Genomic DNA, 17,784 nt, shown 5'->3' on the forward strand with positions numbered 1-17,784 from the left:
CCCCTCAGTCTCGCAGTCACCCAGCGACAATCGTAAGGCTCTAAATGAACTGTAGAGTGTTAAAAGTCAGTTTAAGAAACTCCAGTGACCTCTGAGTCTTGGCACTGTTGGAATTCACTATCACCCTAGAGATCAAGTGCAGAAAGAACATTGCTAGGTTGGGGGGTTAACATTTCTTGAAATAACCAAAGACGTTGGTGATCTTCTCCAATGCAACCATCGTCTTTACCACTGCAAAGATAGGTAATCGACCACAATCTCCAATCACTGAAGGATACATAGATGCATGTCTGAGACATGCACCCATTCCTTTCTTTTTCTATACCCGGAGGGTTGGCCAAAGCCGGGGACACCCTGAACACGTCGCCAGTCCATTGCAGGGCTGTAAGATACCAATTTAGGTCTTACTGATTTCTCTGTACAGTGTTCCAGTGTTCCCTCGTGGTGTGAGTGAGGTGTAGAGGTAGGGTGGTTGACCTCTGTTTGAAAGACTGCAGGTTCGGTTCCCTCCCAGCCCGCCCATGTGTCTAAGTGCCCTTGGGGAAGACACTCTATGGAAGCAATTCTGTAGCATAATTAAAAATAAAAGTCAAAACCAGAAATGCGGACCCGACATCATTGTGTGAATGGTACTTTGACAGAAAAGTGCTTTGGCTATGGTGCTATATAAGTATACACCATTTAACCTTTTTTTTTTTTTACATAAAAAAAAAAATAACACTCCCCCGTGAACTGCCACCTTAACGTGGTCTCCCGCGGAGAGCTCAGAGTAGAACCGCTTCTCCTCCACATCGAAAGGAGCCAGTTGAGGTGGCTCGGGCATCTAGTCCGGATGCCTCCTGGACGCCTCCCTGGAGAGGTGTTCCAGCTACTACTACGTCTCTCGGCTGGCCTGGGAAAGCCTCGGGGTCCCCCCAGAGGAGCTGGAGGAAGTGGCTGAGGCAAAGGAAGTCTAAGCATCTCTGCACAGACTGCTGCCCCCGCGACCCGGATAAGCGCAGGAAGATGGATGGATGGATGGATTCAAAAATAGCCTGCGATAGGTGAAATCCACAGAGTAGGATCACACTGTAAACACTAATAGAGACAGGAACATTTTTTGAGTCTTGTGAACTGTGATGCAGTGAGGTATCACTGTATTTGCTAAATATTCTGAATTGGGGAAAATCACAAACAGATCAAAGAACAAGAGAACTTGGAGAGATTCTCCTGATTACATTTAATGTAAGCAAATTACAGTGAAATGTAGAAAACAAAGAAACAAAAACACATTTATAGTTGTACATCTTTGAAAAGTACTTTCATTTTGTATACGCCGTGCACACACAAGAAACATTAAGTGCAATAGCATCACTGAGAAGGCATCATTCTGGTTATTGAAAACAAAACGCCCTAAATTCTGTCTTTTTTTAAATTAAAATCACAACTTATTAACAAGGTATTACCTAGATTGTCAGAGCAACAGAATAAAATAGAATCAACATATTGCATCACTTTCAAACTGCAGTGTTTTGTCCAAATGTGGAGAGTTGTTCTTTCAAGGAAACCAAAATTAAAAAAAGACTGAAGGCTGCAGAAGAACACAAGAGCTTTCTTTGTATCCAAAGAAACCTGCAACATCTGTGGATATGATCTATTTATCAGTATAAACACTCAGGAGACATTCAATAACATGTTTCAGTACATCTACCCCCCATAAATTAACATTCAAATATCTATCTATATCTATAGATATCTATATATATCTATGTATATATTTATAAGTCTTTTTTTTCCATCAGAAGACATTTATTCTGCCTGTTAAATTTAAAAATACCAGGAGACATCTTGAGGATTTAGGGGATCACAAGGCAATAATCCACTGTAGGACGCAGACAGAGGTTCACCGTTTGAGAACAGCTTCTTTAGAAAGAAGCAAATCAGGCAAAAGGATGGCGTGCTAACATCTGAACACCGGGAGCGCTGTTTGGGACTCACTGAGGATGACCGCTTCACAAGATGAGGAAAGCCACAGTTTGGGTCAGTTTTGGTGGAGCAGGAAGTTCTTGATGGGATCTGGTACTGGCAGTGAGGATATGCAGTTAAGACGTTTTTTGCCCATCGTTCTGCGGATCCTGATGCGGCACAGATGTACCAGTCTACGAGGGTTTCCTGACGGGACAAGAAGACAGATTATGGACTCCTCCTGTTTTCATCGGTGTTTTCTACAGAGCACACATGCTGGCTTAACCCTTGTGCTATCCTAGGCACATTAACATTGGGAGTTGGGTTATCTAGATCCACTAGACAGTGCTCTGAACCTTTTTTCTTCAATGATTTGTGATCTTCACTGGTGTCCATGGATTATATAAAATCCTCTTCACCTTTATCCACCTTTGTCATGGTCGGGAGAAAACGTCAATGTAGGGATCGGGTCATCTGGACCCCATAGGATAGCACAAGGGTTAACAATGACAGCTTAACCCGGTCGGTCGCAGGGCCACAATCTCACAGCCATGCACACTCTCACATACACACCTAGGGACAATTTAGAGTCACCAATTCACCTATGAAGGGAGGGGTGGGATGGGTGTGCATGGAAGGTGGGACTCCCCCAGAGAAAACCCTGACATGCACGAGGAGAGCATGCAAACAGGTTCCCCAGCCGGGATTTGAACCAGGAACCTTCTTGCTGTGAGGCAAGAAGCGCTGACCACTGCAAGCAGGGATTAATTCCATTTAAGTACTTCAAGCTGCCATAAGATTCTTTAGGTGACCATTGATTGCAATATTTGCCGACTTTTGCGATATGCATGTAGCACAGCTTGGTATCGCGATAACAAACGTTTGTGATTTATTGTGCAGGCCTGAGCAAGGGAAAATTAAATACGTGTACAAACAAGTAAACAAGAATGAACGTCATTTCAGTTTCCTAAAGTTCAGCCACTGTTCTTTTTCCACATCAAAATAATCCAAATTATTAGAACATTCCAGCACACTGTATGGTCACATGACTTTGCTAATTCAATTCAAAACAATTGGTTGTTTTTACGTTTATAGTAATATAAACCTACCATGTTCACATCCAAATGGTATTTTCTGATACAGATTATCGATTGATCTCATTTTGAAGTGATTTTTTTCATGGTTTAGGTTGAGTCAATTCATCGATCTGGATTGAAATGGATTCATCGTTACACCCCTAGTCTTTACAGATCTTGGTTATGTTTGACTTACAAATAAAACCAAATTTATGAAATATGACATTAAAATGAACAAACGTTTAAGTAGCTGTTATTGGCAAACTTTTTATTTTAGTCACTCACTTTTTGCCTCCAGGAAAACCTTTAGTGCCTCTGGTTCAACTTTCCTTCGATTTGGAGCCTGGAGTTCAGACTCGCCCCAGGACACGAAAGCGGGGTTAGCCCCGTGGTCCAGCAGCAGGTGGACGAAGGCCACGTCACATCCGTGTCGCAGCACCGCGTCCAGCAGGCAGGAGGCCAGGCCCCGCGCCAGAGCCTCGTGGCAGACGGGTCCCGTGTAGTTGAAGTCGGGCTGCGCGCCGGCTCGGAGCAGCACTCTGAAACACTGGAGGTGGTGGTAGGCGGCGCTGATGTAGAGCGGACACACCACCAGCGTGTTGAGGGTTCGAGCGCTTAGGATGAGACGGGGGCCCAGCTGGTGGTCCATGTCAACGTCAGCGTTAAATCTACAAACAAGAAACACACCAAAAAAGGTTTCATACGCGTTTTTTTATTTTTATTATAACTGTTATTTTATATTTGAATAAAATATGTTGGCAGTTCCGTGGCTCATAGCTGATTAATTATTTACTTGGTGAGTTTATTTTCTAATGTATTTGTTAAAGTGTGAAAGTTCTGGAATGAGAAATTCTGTTCTGGAATAATTGGAGGTTTCTTTGGAAGAGGTGAAAGGTCAAAGCAACCCTCTTCTAAAAAATTAAAATTATAGACTCATTAAACAAACATTGTCAAAAGTGAAGAGAGTTGTAACGGCAGTGGCCGTGTTTGGGTTTGTTTTTTCTTTTTGTTCAGTGTTTTGTGTATTGTATGTCTATCAGAGTGGGACTTTGTTTTTTTTTTGTGGATCTTTGTGAGTTTGTCTGATTGTTTCAGATGTGATGCTGGAAAGGTGTGCCTTCCTTTGGAGCTAAGCTGATGGAGGCAGCCTTTAACCCTTGTGCTATCTTAGATGACCCCACCCTTACATTGACGTGTTCTCCCTACCATGACAAAGGGGGATAAAGGTGGAAAGATTTCATGTAATCCATGGACACCAGTGAAGATCACAAATCATTGAAGAAAAAAGGTTCAGAGCACTGTCTAGTGGGTCTAAATGACCCAACTCCCAATGTTAAAGTGCCTAGGATAGCACAAGGGTTTAACTTCTGAGCTGCTGTGGTTGTCTCTTTAAATAGCAGTAATTCATCTTTATATGACTCTGTGGTTGGAAAAACAATTTTTTATTCTATTGTCAGCTCTTACAATGTTTTTTATATTGGCTAAAATGTCCTCAATTACCAGATCAAGTGTCTAAGATTGTGACCATAACCTCAGTGTTAGTCATGACGATGTGACATGAATTTCCTTTGGAACAGCAGATCTTTGAGGGGCTTGATGTTTACGTTGTGCTCCCTGCTGCTTTCACCCCGAGTTCCCAGGCTGGGCATTCTCCTCTGGGTCTGATCTGTTTCTGCCAAAGGCAATTTTCAGTATCCAGTCACCACTCGTGTTCTCACACTTTCATGGTTAAGTTATGTCCGGATGTTGTTTTATTTTTTTACTGTCTCAACTTTTATTAGATGGTTTTACCCTCTTAAAAGTTTTACTTGATGTCCCGGTGACCTCAGAGGCTCTAAAGGGTTTCAGGGGACAGTTTTTGGATGTTCATATGTTTTTCAAAGTTGCTAAAATTATAGTGTTTTCTCAAAAGCATCTTATGTCTTTGGTGTTCTACAAAAAACAAGTCCAACTGAACATGCATAAATCCAAGCTTGTTTGACACTTGGCACCAAAAACCCTAACCTCAAGTCTACAAAATCAGAGAAGATGATTGGATTTCAGGAATAACCCAGCCCCTCAGTCTCGCAGTCACCCAGCGACAATCGTAAGGCTCTAAATGAACTGTAGAGTGTTAAAAGTCAGTTTAAGAAACTCCAGTGACCTCTGAGTCTTGGCACTGTTGGAATTCACTATCACCCTAGAGATCAAGTGCAGAAAGAACATTGCTAGGTTGGGGGGTTAACATTTCTTGAAATAACCAAAGACGTTGGTGATCTTCTCCAATGCAACCATCGTCTTTACCACTGCAAAGATAGGTAATCGACCACAATCTCCAATCACTGAAGGATACATAGATGCATGTCTGAGACATGCACCCATTCCTTTCTTTTTCTATACCCGGAGGGTTGGCCAAAGCCGGGGACACCCTGAACACGTCGCCAGTCCATTGCAGGGCTGTAAGATACCAATTTAGGTCTTACTGATTTCTCTGTACAGTGTTCCAGTGTTCCCTCGTGGTGTGAGTGAGGTGTAGAGGTAGGGTGGTTGACCTCTGTTTGAAAGACTGCAGGTTCGGTTCCCTCCCAGCCCGCCCATGTGTCTAAGTGCCCTTGGGGAAGACACTCTATGGAAGCAATTCTGTAGCATAATTAAAAATAAAAGTCAAAACCAGAAATGCGGACCCGACATCATTGTGTGAATGGTACTTTGACAGAAAAGTGCTTTGGCTATGGTGCTATATAAGTATACACCATTTAACCTTTTTTTTTTTTTACATAAAAAAAAAAATAACACTCCCCCGTGAACTGCCACCTTAACGTGGTCTCCCGCGGAGAGCTCAGAGTAGAACCGCTTCTCCTCCACATCGAAAGGAGCCAGTTGAGGTGGCTCGGGCATCTAGTCCGGATGCCTCCTGGACGCCTCCCTGGAGAGGTGTTCCAGCTACTACTACGTCTCTCGGCTGGCCTGGGAAAGCCTCGGGGTCCCCCCAGAGGAGCTGGAGGAAGTGGCTGAGGCAAAGGAAGTCTAAGCATCTCTGCACAGACTGCTGCCCCCGCGACCCGGATAAGCGCAGGAAGATGGATGGATGGATGGATTCAAAAATAGCCTGCGATAGGTGAAATCCACAGAGTAGGATCACACTGTAAACACTAATAGAGACAGGAACATTTTTTGAGTCTTGTGAACTGTGATGCAGTGAGGTATCACTGTATTTGCTAAATATTCTGAATTGGGGAAAATCACAAACAGATCAAAGAACAAGAGAACTTGGAGAGATTCTCCTGATTACATTTAATGTAAGCAAATTACAGTGAAATGTAGAAAACAAAGAAACAAAAACACATTTATAGTTGTACATCTTTGAAAAGTACTTTCATTTTGTATACGCCGTGCACACACAAGAAACATTAAGTGCAATAGCATCACTGAGAAGGCATCATTCTGGTTATTGAAAACAAAACGCCCTAAATTCTGTCTTTTTTTAAATTAAAATCACAACTTATTAACAAGGTATTACCTAGATTGTCAGAGCAACAGAATAAAATAGAATCAACATATTGCATCACTTTCAAACTGCAGTGTTTTGTCCAAATGTGGAGAGTTGTTCTTTCAAGGAAACCAAAATTAAAAAAAGACTGAAGGCTGCAGAAGAACACAAGAGCTTTCTTTGTATCCAAAGAAACCTGCAACATCTGTGGATATGATCTATTTATCAGTATAAACACTCAGGAGACATTCAATAACATGTTTCAGTACATCTACCCCCCATAAATTAACATTCAAATATCTATCTATATCTATAGATATCTATATATATCTATGTATATATTTATAAGTCTTTTTTTTCCATCAGAAGACATTTATTCTGCCTGTTAAATTTAAAAATACCAGGAGACATCTTGAGGATTTAGGGGATCACAAGGCAATAATCCACTGTAGGACGCAGACAGAGGTTCACCGTTTGAGAACAGCTTCTTTAGAAAGAAGCAAATCAGGCAAAAGGATGGCGTGCTAACATCTGAACACCGGGAGCGCTGTTTGGGACTCACTGAGGATGACCGCTTCACAAGATGAGGAAAGCCACAGTTTGGGTCAGTTTTGGTGGAGCAGGAAGTTCTTGATGGGATCTGGTACTGGCAGTGAGGATATGCAGTTAAGACGTTTTTTGCCCATCGTTCTGCGGATCCTGATGCGGCACAGATGTACCAGTCTACGAGGGTTTCCTGACGGGACAAGAAGACAGATTATGGACTCCTCCTGTTTTCATCGGTGTTTTCTACAGAGCACACATGCTGGCTTAACCCTTGTGCTATCCTAGGCACATTAACATTGGGAGTTGGGTTATCTAGATCCACTAGACAGTGCTCTGAACCTTTTTTCTTCAATGATTTGTGATCTTCACTGGTGTCCATGGATTATATAAAATCCTCTTCACCTTTATCCACCTTTGTCATGGTCGGGAGAAAACGTCAATGTAGGGATCGGGTCATCTGGACCCCATAGGATAGCACAAGGGTTAACAATGACAGCTTAACCCGGTCGGTCGCAGGGCCACAATCTCACAGCCATGCACACTCTCACATACACACCTAGGGACAATTTAGAGTCACCAATTCACCTATGAAGGGAGGGGTGGGATGGGTGTGCATGGAAGGTGGGACTCCCCCAGAGAAAACCCTGACATGCACGAGGAGAGCATGCAAACAGGTTCCCCAGCCGGGATTTGAACCAGGAACCTTCTTGCTGTGAGGCAAGAAGCGCTGACCACTGCAAGCAGGGATTAATTCCATTTAAGTACTTCAAGCTGCCATAAGATTCTTTAGGTGACCATTGATTGCAATATTTGCCGACTTTTGCGATATGCATGTAGCACAGCTTGGTATCGCGATAACAAACGTTTGTGATTTATTGTGCAGGCCTGAGCAAGGGAAAATTAAATACGTGTACAAACAAGTAAACAAGAATGAACGTCATTTCAGTTTCCTAAAGTTCAGCCACTGTTCTTTTTCCACATCAAAATAATCCAAATTATTAGAACATTCCAGCACACTGTATGGTCACATGACTTTGCTAATTCAATTCAAAACAATTGGTTGTTTTTACGTTTATAGTAATATAAACCTACCATGTTCACATCCAAATGGTATTTTCTGATACAGATTATCGATTGATCTCATTTTGAAGTGATTTTTTTCATGGTTTAGGTTGAGTCAATTCATCGATCTGGATTGAAATGGATTCATCGTTACACCCCTAGTCTTTACAGATCTTGGTTATGTTTGACTTACAAATAAAACCAAATTTATGAAATATGACATTAAAATGAACAAACGTTTAAGTAGCTGTTATTGGCAAACTTTTTATTTTAGTCACTCACTTTTTGCCTCCAGGAAAACCTTTAGTGCCTCTGGTTCAACTTTCCTTCGATTTGGAGCCTGGAGTTCAGACTCGCCCCAGGACACGAAAGCGGGGTTAGCCCCGTGGTCCAGCAGCAGGTGGACGAAGGCCACGTCACATCCGTGTCGCAGCACCGCGTCCAGCAGGCAGGAGGCCAGGCCCCGCGCCAGAGCCTCGTGGCAGACGGGTCCCGTGTAGTTGAAGTCGGGCTGCGCGCCGGCTCGGAGCAGCACTCTGAAACACTGGAGGTGGTGGTAGGCGGCGCTGATGTAGAGCGGACACACCACCAGCGTGTTGAGGGTTCGAGCGCTTAGGATGAGACGGGGGCCCAGCTGGTGGTCCATGTCAACGTCAGCGTTAAATCTACAAACAAGAAACACACCAAAAAAGGTTTCATACGCGTTTTTTTATTTTTATTATAACTGTTATTTTATATTTGAATAAAATATGTTGGCAGTTCCGTGGCTCATAGCTGATTAATTATTTACTTGGTGAGTTTATTTTCTAATGTATTTGTTAAAGTGTGAAAGTTCTGGAATGAGAAATTCTGTTCTGGAATAATTGGAGGTTTCTTTGGAAGAGGTGAAAGGTCAAAGCAACCCTCTTCTAAAAAATTAAAATTATAGACTCATTAAACAAACATTGTCAAAAGTGAAGAGAGTTGTAACGGCAGTGGCCGTGTTTGGGTTTGTTTTTTCTTTTTGTTCAGTGTTTTGTGTATTGTATGTCTATCAGAGTGGGACTTTGTTTTTTTTTTGTGGATCTTTGTGAGTTTGTCTGATTGTTTCAGATGTGATGCTGGAAAGGTGTGCCTTCCTTTGGAGCTAAGCTGATGGAGGCAGCCTTTAACCCTTGTGCTATCTTAGATGACCCCACCCTTACATTGACGTGTTCTCCCTACCATGACAAAGGGGGATAAAGGTGGAAAGATTTCATGTAATCCATGGACACCAGTGAAGATCACAAATCATTGAAGAAAAAAGGTTCAGCGCACTATCTAGTGGGTCTAGATGACCCAAATCCCAATGTTAAAGTGCTTAGGATAACACAAGGGTTACAAGAACTGTGTGGACCTCCAGCCTGTGAGAAGGGAGATTTGCTGCAACCTGTCTCCACTGCAGCTTGGTGCTCTTCTCCACTTGTTTTGTAGTTTGTGTTGCACTTTGTTTTTTTTTGTTTTTTGTGGTTTTGTGTCCAGGCCCACTCTGTGTAGTCTTTTGTTTGGTGTAGCTATGTTTAAGTGAAGCTGTGGGGGTGAACTAACATTTTCTTTCACGTTTCCTCCTGTTTGTTAGTGTAGGGAGGTTAATGTTTCATCTTTGATTTCCCTTTACTTTCATTCACAGTGGGGATGGGAATAGAAGCCCCATGAAGCTTTCACGGGGTTCATGCAATTGTGCCGCAAAAATGAACCAACCATTCAGGGCTTTGAAACCACACAGAACAGCGGCATCTGGTGGCGGCCTGGGCGTATATCATATGCTTCGACTAAGCTCCTTGTAACACTTCAGTGTGGAAATGATGAAAAAACGTAAAACAAAATGTTTGTAATGATAATAAAATACAACGTAAAACAACACGTGACGTTTTCTGTGAGAAGTGCTTGGCACAGCAAAACACGCATCACAAGCAAAAAATAAACGCAAAGCAAAAAATAGTTAAACGCTAGTCTTCAACCCAGGACCTCTGGTTGCAGACGCCATTGCGTTTTCCACTGAGCCATCTATACTGTTGCAGTAACATCTTGCCATTACAGATTCATAGAAGTATTTTCTTTATAAATAACGTTCATAGTATATTCTCTTATTAGGAGAAACCGAGTTGAAACGTTCCTGAGCCACAGTACGTTTTTCACCAGGAACTATGGTAAAGTGCAATGAACTGACGCTGATTCAAAAACAGGGGAAACAATAAAACTGGTCAGGAAATGTTTGGGATTCATTTGTGTTTTTTAAAGAATAGCACGCCCAACTGTTCAAACACCAGTGACATCTGAACCGTGGTTTGACCAAACGATGCATTTGGCGCTTTGTATGTCATTAACCACGTGATCTGCGCTAGTTGACACACATTGTGCCGAACCACTCTGCTTCCCGAAGGTGAAATGAGCGCCGGAGCGTCCGTGTCAAATGGGCCATCGCTAATTCACAGGTTAGATTTCAGATTACGGTTAATTGGGGTTTTGTTTGTTACTTTGGCCTTGGTTCACCCTGAAGCCTTTTTGCTTCACCTTTTAAGTTATTGTTTCATATTAATTAATTTGTAAATAAACTTGTTATTTTGTTTGGAGACAATCTTTTGGTGTTTGGTTATTAATTTTTTTGGTTATTAAGTCACGGCAAAAAACTGAACTTTTATGTTATGCTCCTCTGTTTACCCATAGACACAAAAAGGGGCACAAGATGGTTAAAAGAACTCTTTTCTAAAGCATTTGAAAGGGTTTTGTCTATTAGTGTTGATAATCAAGAGTCACTATGGCAACACAGAAATAATTTCAAATTTCTTTCCAAATAACAAAAAGGGGCCTCTAAATTTCCTGACGCTCACCTGATGAGCTCCTGCAGAATGTCCTCCCTCCCCACCCGTGCAGCATGGTACAGCGGCGTGCTGCGGTGATGCCGGCTCCCGTTGGGATCGGCTCCAGCTTCCAGGAGGATCCGGACGCAGTCCAAGTGACCATTAACAACCGCCACATAGAGAGCCGTTTGACCTTTGACGTCAACCAGGTCCACGTCGGCTCCCTGGGCGATCAGGTAGGCCACGCACGCAGCGTGTCCGGCCGTCGCTGCGATCCGCAGGGGGGTGCAGGGCAGGCAGCCGCAGCACCACACCGACTTCTCATTGATGCGTCTGGAACCAGTTCAAGATTTGTAAAAGAATTTCAACAAATAAAATCAAAGTGCAACAAAACTCGACTTTTAGCAGTGCTGTTTGGCGGATAACAGTGATTAAAGCGGGTAAAACAGAATCAAGTTTCACCAAGTTGTTTGTGAATCTTTTTGATTGACGGCAGCAATGGGGGGAAAAGAAAATGTAGAAGGGTCAAATAGTTACTTAAACCTTAAAGTTACTTAATGTCTAGTTAGCTATAGAAAAAATGGTAGAGGCTAAATTAACTTTAGGTCAAAATTTGTTGGATAAAAATGATAAACTTCCTCAAAACGTCACAAAAAACGGATGATTTTCAGTTAGCATTAAAATATCTTCACATTTAATAACCACGAAGCTAAGCAAAACCAGAAATATAAGCTGGAATCTCCGGAGAATGACAGTAAGAGTGTAAAATATTTTGAAACTAAAGGGTCCCCGCAGTACAAATCACAACACTTAACACAAAACCTATTAAGGATCACAACGACAGGAAAACTGTTCATATAAAAAAAAAACATTTTAGAAATTTGCAAAAAAATTCCAGAAAACAAAACATGACTAAAAAAGACCCCAAAAAATGTAAGCTAAATAAAGATGAAATATTTTAGAAAACTCAAGTTATTTCCAGATTTAAAAAATTAAATGTTAAACAATGACATTTTTTTTAAATTGTTTTCCTTTTTGAATTGTCTGAGATATTTCATACAGTGGGGGAAAACAGGTTTAGTAAGCCACTAATTGTGCAGGTTCTCCCACTTAAAAATAAATGAGAAGCCTGTAATTTTCCTCATAGGTAAAACTCAACTATGGGAGTCAAAATGAGAACAAAACAAATCCAGAAAATCACATTGTTTGATTTTTAGAATCAGAATCAGAAATACTTTATTGATCCCACACGTGGGAAATTTGTTTGTCACCATAGCAACTGACAGCAGAGGGGAAAAAAAAAAGACTAAGAATAATATAAAAAAAGAACAAAGAAAATGTAGCATAAATGCAAAAAACAAGGTAGTATAATTTAAAAAGCTATTTACAGAACAGTGCAGGTAAAAAGATGTGCAAAAGAAATGTGCAAAATAGAAAAAAATTAATAAATAGCTAATAAAAAAATGTGCAAAGGTTATCTTTTGCACAGTGAGTTGTTGTACAGGGTTATTGTATCGGGTAGGAAGGATTTCTGGTACCGGGCAGTTTTGGAGCGGAGCTGTCTGAGCCTCCTAGAGAAGGAGCTCCGCTGTTTGTCCAGAACAGGGTGGAGAGGATGCTCTGGGTTGTCCATGATTGAAAGGAGTCTGTTCCGTGACCTCCTCTCCATCACTGCTTCAAATGTTTCCTGTTTGCAGCCAATGACAGAACCCGCCTTCCTGATCAGCTTGTTCAGTCTGTTGGTGTCACTGACTGCAATGCTGCTTCCCCAGCAGACCACGGAGGAGAACAGGGTGCTGGCTACCACAGACTGGTGGAAGATCCCCAGCATCTTGCCGCACACATAAAATGACATGGAGGGCCACATCCCAAGCCTTGAGTTTGACACGTGTGCTTTACACGTATCAGTCGTCCTGGTCCTGTTGGTGACTAACAGCCCCAAAGCATGATGTTTCCACCCCCATGCTTTACAGTAGGTATGGTGTTCTTTGGATGACACTCAGCATTCTTTCTCCTTTCAACACGACGAGTAGAGTTCTTGCCAAAAGGTTCTATTTTGGTTATATCTGACCATAGGACATTCTCCAGATCCTCTTCTGGACCATCCAAATGCTCTCTAGCAAACTTTAGACGGGCCGGCACATGTACTGGCTTCAGCAGGGGGACACGTCTGGCACTGCAGGGTTTGAGTCTCTGGTGGCGTAGTGTGTTACTGATGGTAGCCTTTGTTACTTTGGTCCCAGCTCTTGGCAGGTCATTCACTAGGTCCCCCCGTGTGGTTCTGGGATTTTTGTTCACTGTTCTTGTGATCATTTGGACCCCATGGGGCGATATCTTGCGGGGAGCCCCAGGTGGAGGAAGATTGTCAGTGGTATTGCATGACTTCCTTTCCTAATAATTGATTTCTTCAGACCAAGCTGCTTACCTGTTACAGATTCTGTCTTCCAGCCTGGTGCAGATCAACAATTTAGTTTCTGGTGTCCTTAGACAGCTCTTTGGTCTCAGCCATAGTGGAGTTTGAGGCTGTGGACAGGTGTCTTTTGTATAGATAATGAGCTCAAACTGGTATTATTAATACAGGTAATGAGTGGAGGACAGAGGATCCTCTTCCAGAAGATGTTACAGGTCTGTGGGAGCCAGAAATCGTGCTTGTTTGTTGGTGACCAAAACCTTATTTTCCACCATAATACACAAATAAATTATTTTAAAAATTGACAATGGGATTTTTGAGATTTATTGATGTGATTTGAACTTTAGGCCCATTGTACATAATTCTAAAAAAGAACAAGAAGTTTTCTAGCATTCGTATATTTGGCTGAATCACCAACTGTAAAGCACAGTAGTGGGGATGTAATGATTTGGGCTTCTGTTTTTGTTTTTTAGAGTTTCCGATTGCAACTTTTTAATCTTTAATGAGTTGAATCAGCCACAGAGCTGCAGCCTTTCTTAAAGTTTGGTCTCACAGTCGGAAGCTGTCCTCCTGCAGCAGGTTCCTCAGGGTGTCCAGGTCTCCCACGTAGGCCGCGTTGTGGAGCCGCATGTCATCCTGCTCCAGAGGTTTGTCGCAGAACTGCTCCTGAAGCCATTCCTTCAGGTTGCGGCCTACAGAGCACACTTCCAAACATCAGTTTGAGTTTTCCTTATATATTTAAAACATGAAAGAGCCTAGGCTGCACGACATCTGTCAGTCAAATGTTTTGATCATTGGATGTTGGGGCCAGAAGGCACCGCCTAACTTAATGGAGGGATCTGATTGGTCGGTTTATGACTTGAATGCACTAAAGAAAAATTTAGGATTAGAAAGATTGGAACATGTTAAATAAAAAAATAGTTTATTTATAGAGACGCTGTTTATTTCTCTATAGACGTCTATGGGAATTTGCGGTACTTCTGGTTCAGTCAGAACATCTTATGCCGTCTGCATCAGGGTGACAGATGATGGACGGGTTGGTTGGTGGCGGCTCGCGGCTCGTGCAGACTTGCTCACCTGCAGGGGTGGATGTGGGCAGGTCGGACACGGTGATGAGCGGAAGGAACCGGATACTGGGCGGTTCGTCCGCGTCCGGACCGTCAGCCATGCTGCACGACTGAACGCAGAGGCGATCCCGACACACAGACGCAGGGACAGGCGGGGGTCCGGACCAGACAGGAGAGCATAAACAAGCAGGACGGAGTTGACGAAGGCGTCTGCGCAGATCACGGCGTCACTTCCGGGCTGGCTGTGCAGCTTAAAGTGCCAGCGCGGGTTTTAACCAAACCAACTACTGAAAAAAAGGGTTAGATTCACTAAAGATTTTAGAAATAAATAAGGGTGAAGTAAAATAAATAAATACAATTTAAAAAAAGCTATTTAACTCAATACATTTTTCAAAATTCACTGTTTCAAGTTGCTGCCATTGAAGGTCAAACTTTTGAATGGATTTCAGTTCAATTATTAGTCTGCATGGATGACTTATGTATTAAACTTTTAAGTTTGATGAGCTGGAATGTTTACAGTTTAAATAACCATAAATTTCCTCTAAGGGATCCTCCACATCGGTGACTGACCCTTCTCAGTGAAAGGGGTCGCTGCAATGGGATCTCCCGGGTCTGACTCTGACTCTTTTGATTGGATCTGGGGGGTCCTGTGGTAGTGTACTCCGTGAACTTGGGTGGGGGTCACTGATGTGGACATGTCCCCAAAATATCATTTCCCCACTTCAGGACAAAGCCAGGTCTCTACATTCTATCATTTCATCACTCTTTATATCATGGTGTGCGTGGGTGTGTGTGTGTGTGTGTGTGTGTGTGTGTGTGGGGGGGGGGGTTGTCGGCACTGTTTGTCTTGTCATCTTGTTTTTAAACTTTATTGTATTTTATGCACAGCACTTTGAGTGACGTGTTGTTGTAAAGGTGCTATATAAATAAAGGTTGATTTGATTTGATTTGAAATACCACCTTAAACAAACATAAATAACTCGTGAGACATTTTCTTCTGGGCTTTTAAAGTTAATTTGACAATTCTTTGAATGTACGTTTGTTTGTTTGTTTATTTTGGATGGCAGCAATTAACAGCTGCCAAAAAAATAAAAATAAAAATTAAAAATAGAGCACCCTGCGAGCCCGCCTTCACCCAGCAGTAGTTGAGACTGGCTGCTGCGACCCAGTGACCCAGAAGGCATCCAGCAGGTTAAGAGGATGCATGGATAGATTAGATAGTATTAAAAAAAGTTAACTTCAAGTAAGTATACTTGTATTGCACTGAAAGAGACGACTTTTTGCTAAGGGTTGGTTCTCCAGTGTTGAATTTTCGAGGTGTAAATTGATAGATGGAGAAGCAGCTCAAAGCATTACATTTGAGCATCACACCAGGCACATTTAGCAGGAAGTTATAAAATACTCCTGGGGTCTTTAATGTTTCTTTATGCCCCCTGGGCTGCACAGTGGCACAGGCAGTGGTTGGCGCTCTTGCCTCGCAGCGAAAAAGCGGGGATTGAAATCGCAGCTGGGATCTTTCTGTGTGTAGTTAGCATGTTCTCCTCGTGCATGTGTGGGTTTGCTCCAGGTGCTCTGGCTTCCTTCCAGAGTCCAAAAAACAAGCTTCATAGGTTAATTAGTGTCTCTAAATTGTCGTTAAGTGTGACTGTGAGTGTGTAGCCCTGCAACAGATTGATGGGTTCAGGGTGTACCCCAACTCACCCTACAGTAGCTGGGTTAGCTCCAGGAACTCCATGGGGTTCAGCAGGTTCAGAAGATGGATGGATTTATGCCTCACTTTAATACCACCTACCAACTGCTGACTGGACTCAGTCTTGAATCCACTTAACAAAGGGCACCTTTAAAATCAGATTTTACCATCTCAGATTTATGTCAGTTTATTGTGTCAGTGTTGTGTAGAGATCAATACATCCTTTATTGACGATCAACTGCTCTCTATGGTTTGCTGTGATTATCACACCATAATTATCCCAGAACATTCGCTCATAGATAGATAGATAGATAGATAGATAGATAGATAGATAGATAGATAGATAGATAGATAGATAGATAGATAGATAGATAGATAGATAGATAGATAGATAGATAGATAGATAGATAGATAGATAGATGACTTTATTAATCCCACAATGGGGAAATTTCATTTATCTGTGGCAGCAAAAACGACATTCAGAAATAATCTTTATAATACAACATCAAAAAAGGACATCAAAATCATCATCATGGTCTTCACGGAGGTTTTTCACACAAACATGCAATGGAGACTCAGCCACTTTGTTAAACTCTTGAGAAAGGGTTTTACTTAGAGACATTTCTAGCAGAACCAAGCGTTGAGGGTAAAACCTCTCTCTGAACCCAGACCGAGAAAACCCCAATCTAAATTCAAGCCACCATACTCTCTTTAGGATTAAGAATAAAGCAAAGATCAGAACAGTGTGAATACAAGCATCTCTCCCAACATCTCTCCGTACTTCAATTCGGGTCAAACTGGTTCTTAGAGTCGGGTTTTCTACACCCGAATGAGCCTCTATAAACCCCAACACATGTGGAATCAACTGGGCTGTATGAGAGATCCCTCATGTGTTGACCAGGGAATGTTCCCACTGAAAGGTTCAGAACTTTCTCCTGGTTTCATGTGAGACCTGAAGAGCTTCCCTCTGCTGGTTTTGTTTGGAGTGAATGAAGGAGAAGTGACTGCTGGTCGATAGTTTGTCCTAATGCTGCTGGACCTTCTCGTGAGCTGAGAGGAGATCAAGTTCTGTCAGGATTTAACCCTTGTGCTATCTTAGATGACCCCACCCTTACATTGATGTGTTCTCCCTACCATGACAAAGGTGGATAAAGGTAGGTGTCATGTAATCCATGGACACCAGTGAAGATCACAAATCATTGAAGAAAAAAGGTTCAGCGCACTGTCTAGTGGGTCTAGATGACCCAACTCCCAATGGTAAAGTTCCTAGGATAGCACAAGGGTTAGAGGAAGTAATCTCTGCAACAATCTGCAAGAAACTTTAGTGCAGCTTTTTTGTCTAAAAAAAAACTTCCAGGATTGAGCACACAGGACTTAACTGGTTTAGTAGGAGTCCATGGGAAGTGTGTGAAGTCTGTGGGCGATTTCTCAGTGACAAGAGAAGGGAAGATCAGGGGGGTTGCATATATAACATATGCAGTACTGGTTCATATCATTTCTTTTGTATTCATTCCCTTCCTATGTTTCTTTCCTTTTGTTTTCATATTCTACTCCGTTAAGTCCCTTTCGGGGTCACGGGGCTGCCGCAGCCTATCCCAGCCACTTGTGGGCGATAGAGGTCACCAGTCTGTTGTAGGGTAGAATGTCCACAATCACACACCCATTCACACTCACACCTATGGACAATTTAGTTGCCAATTA

At 42.4% G+C, this 17,784-nt stretch overlaps 2 protein-coding genes across 2 annotated transcripts; both read right to left on the minus strand.

Moving 5' to 3' along the window:
- Window positions 1–1,200: 1,200 nt before the first annotated feature.
- LOC111946789 (ankyrin repeat and SOCS box protein 1-like) lies at window positions 1,201–3,722 on the minus strand. The gene is made up of 2 exons (XM_023951125.2): window positions 3,306–3,722; window positions 1,201–2,151 (listed from the first exon to the last, which is right to left on the minus strand). The coding sequence occupies exons 1-2, from the start codon at window positions 3,667–3,669 to the stop codon at window positions 2,021–2,023; spliced, it is 495 nt and encodes a 164-aa protein (XP_023806893.1). The 5' UTR covers window positions 3,670–3,722; the 3' UTR covers window positions 1,201–2,020.
- Window positions 3,723–6,269: 2,547 nt separating this feature from the next.
- LOC101164604 (ankyrin repeat and SOCS box protein 1) lies at window positions 6,270–14,629 on the minus strand. Its single transcript, XM_004082011.5, has 5 exons — window positions 14,404–14,629; window positions 13,880–14,018; window positions 10,947–11,249; window positions 8,380–8,762; window positions 6,270–7,225 (listed from the first exon to the last, which is right to left on the minus strand). The coding sequence occupies exons 1-5, from the start codon at window positions 14,492–14,494 to the stop codon at window positions 7,095–7,097; spliced, it is 1,047 nt and encodes a 348-aa protein (XP_004082059.1). The 5' UTR covers window positions 14,495–14,629; the 3' UTR covers window positions 6,270–7,094.
- Between the last annotated feature and the right edge of the window lie 3,155 nt (window positions 14,630–17,784).

Source organism: Oryzias latipes, chromosome 21 (genome assembly GCF_053564925.1).
Source record: "Oryzias latipes strain Hd-rR chromosome 21, Olatipes_Hd-rR_3.1".
In the NCBI taxonomy this organism is placed as follows: domain Eukaryota; kingdom Metazoa; phylum Chordata; class Actinopteri; order Beloniformes; family Adrianichthyidae; genus Oryzias; species Oryzias latipes.

What these genes read in the sequence shown, in the direction of transcription:
- LOC111946789 (XM_023951125.2), bottom strand. Translation starts at nt 3,669, where the DNA reads ATGGACCACCAGCTGGGCCCCCGTCTCATCCTAAGCGCTCGAACCCTC. An exon ending in GGTTTTCCTGGAGGCAAAAA is followed by an intron (nt 2,152 to 3,305) that starts GTGAGTGACTAA and finishes TTGTCCCGTCAG; the next exon opens with GAAACCCTCGTAGACTGGTA.
- LOC101164604 (XM_004082011.5), bottom strand. Translation starts at nt 14,494, where the DNA reads ATGGCTGACGGTCCGGACGCGGACGAACCGCCCAGTATCCGGTTCCTT. An exon ending in GCCCACATCCACCCCTGCAG is followed by an intron (nt 14,019 to 14,403) that starts GTGAGCAAGTCT and finishes TGTGCTCTGTAG; the next exon opens with GCCGCAACCTGAAGGAATGG. An exon ending in GGTTTTCCTGGAGGCAAAAA is followed by an intron (nt 7,226 to 8,379) that starts GTGAGTGACTAA and finishes TTGTCCCGTCAG; the next exon opens with GAAACCCTCGTAGACTGGTA.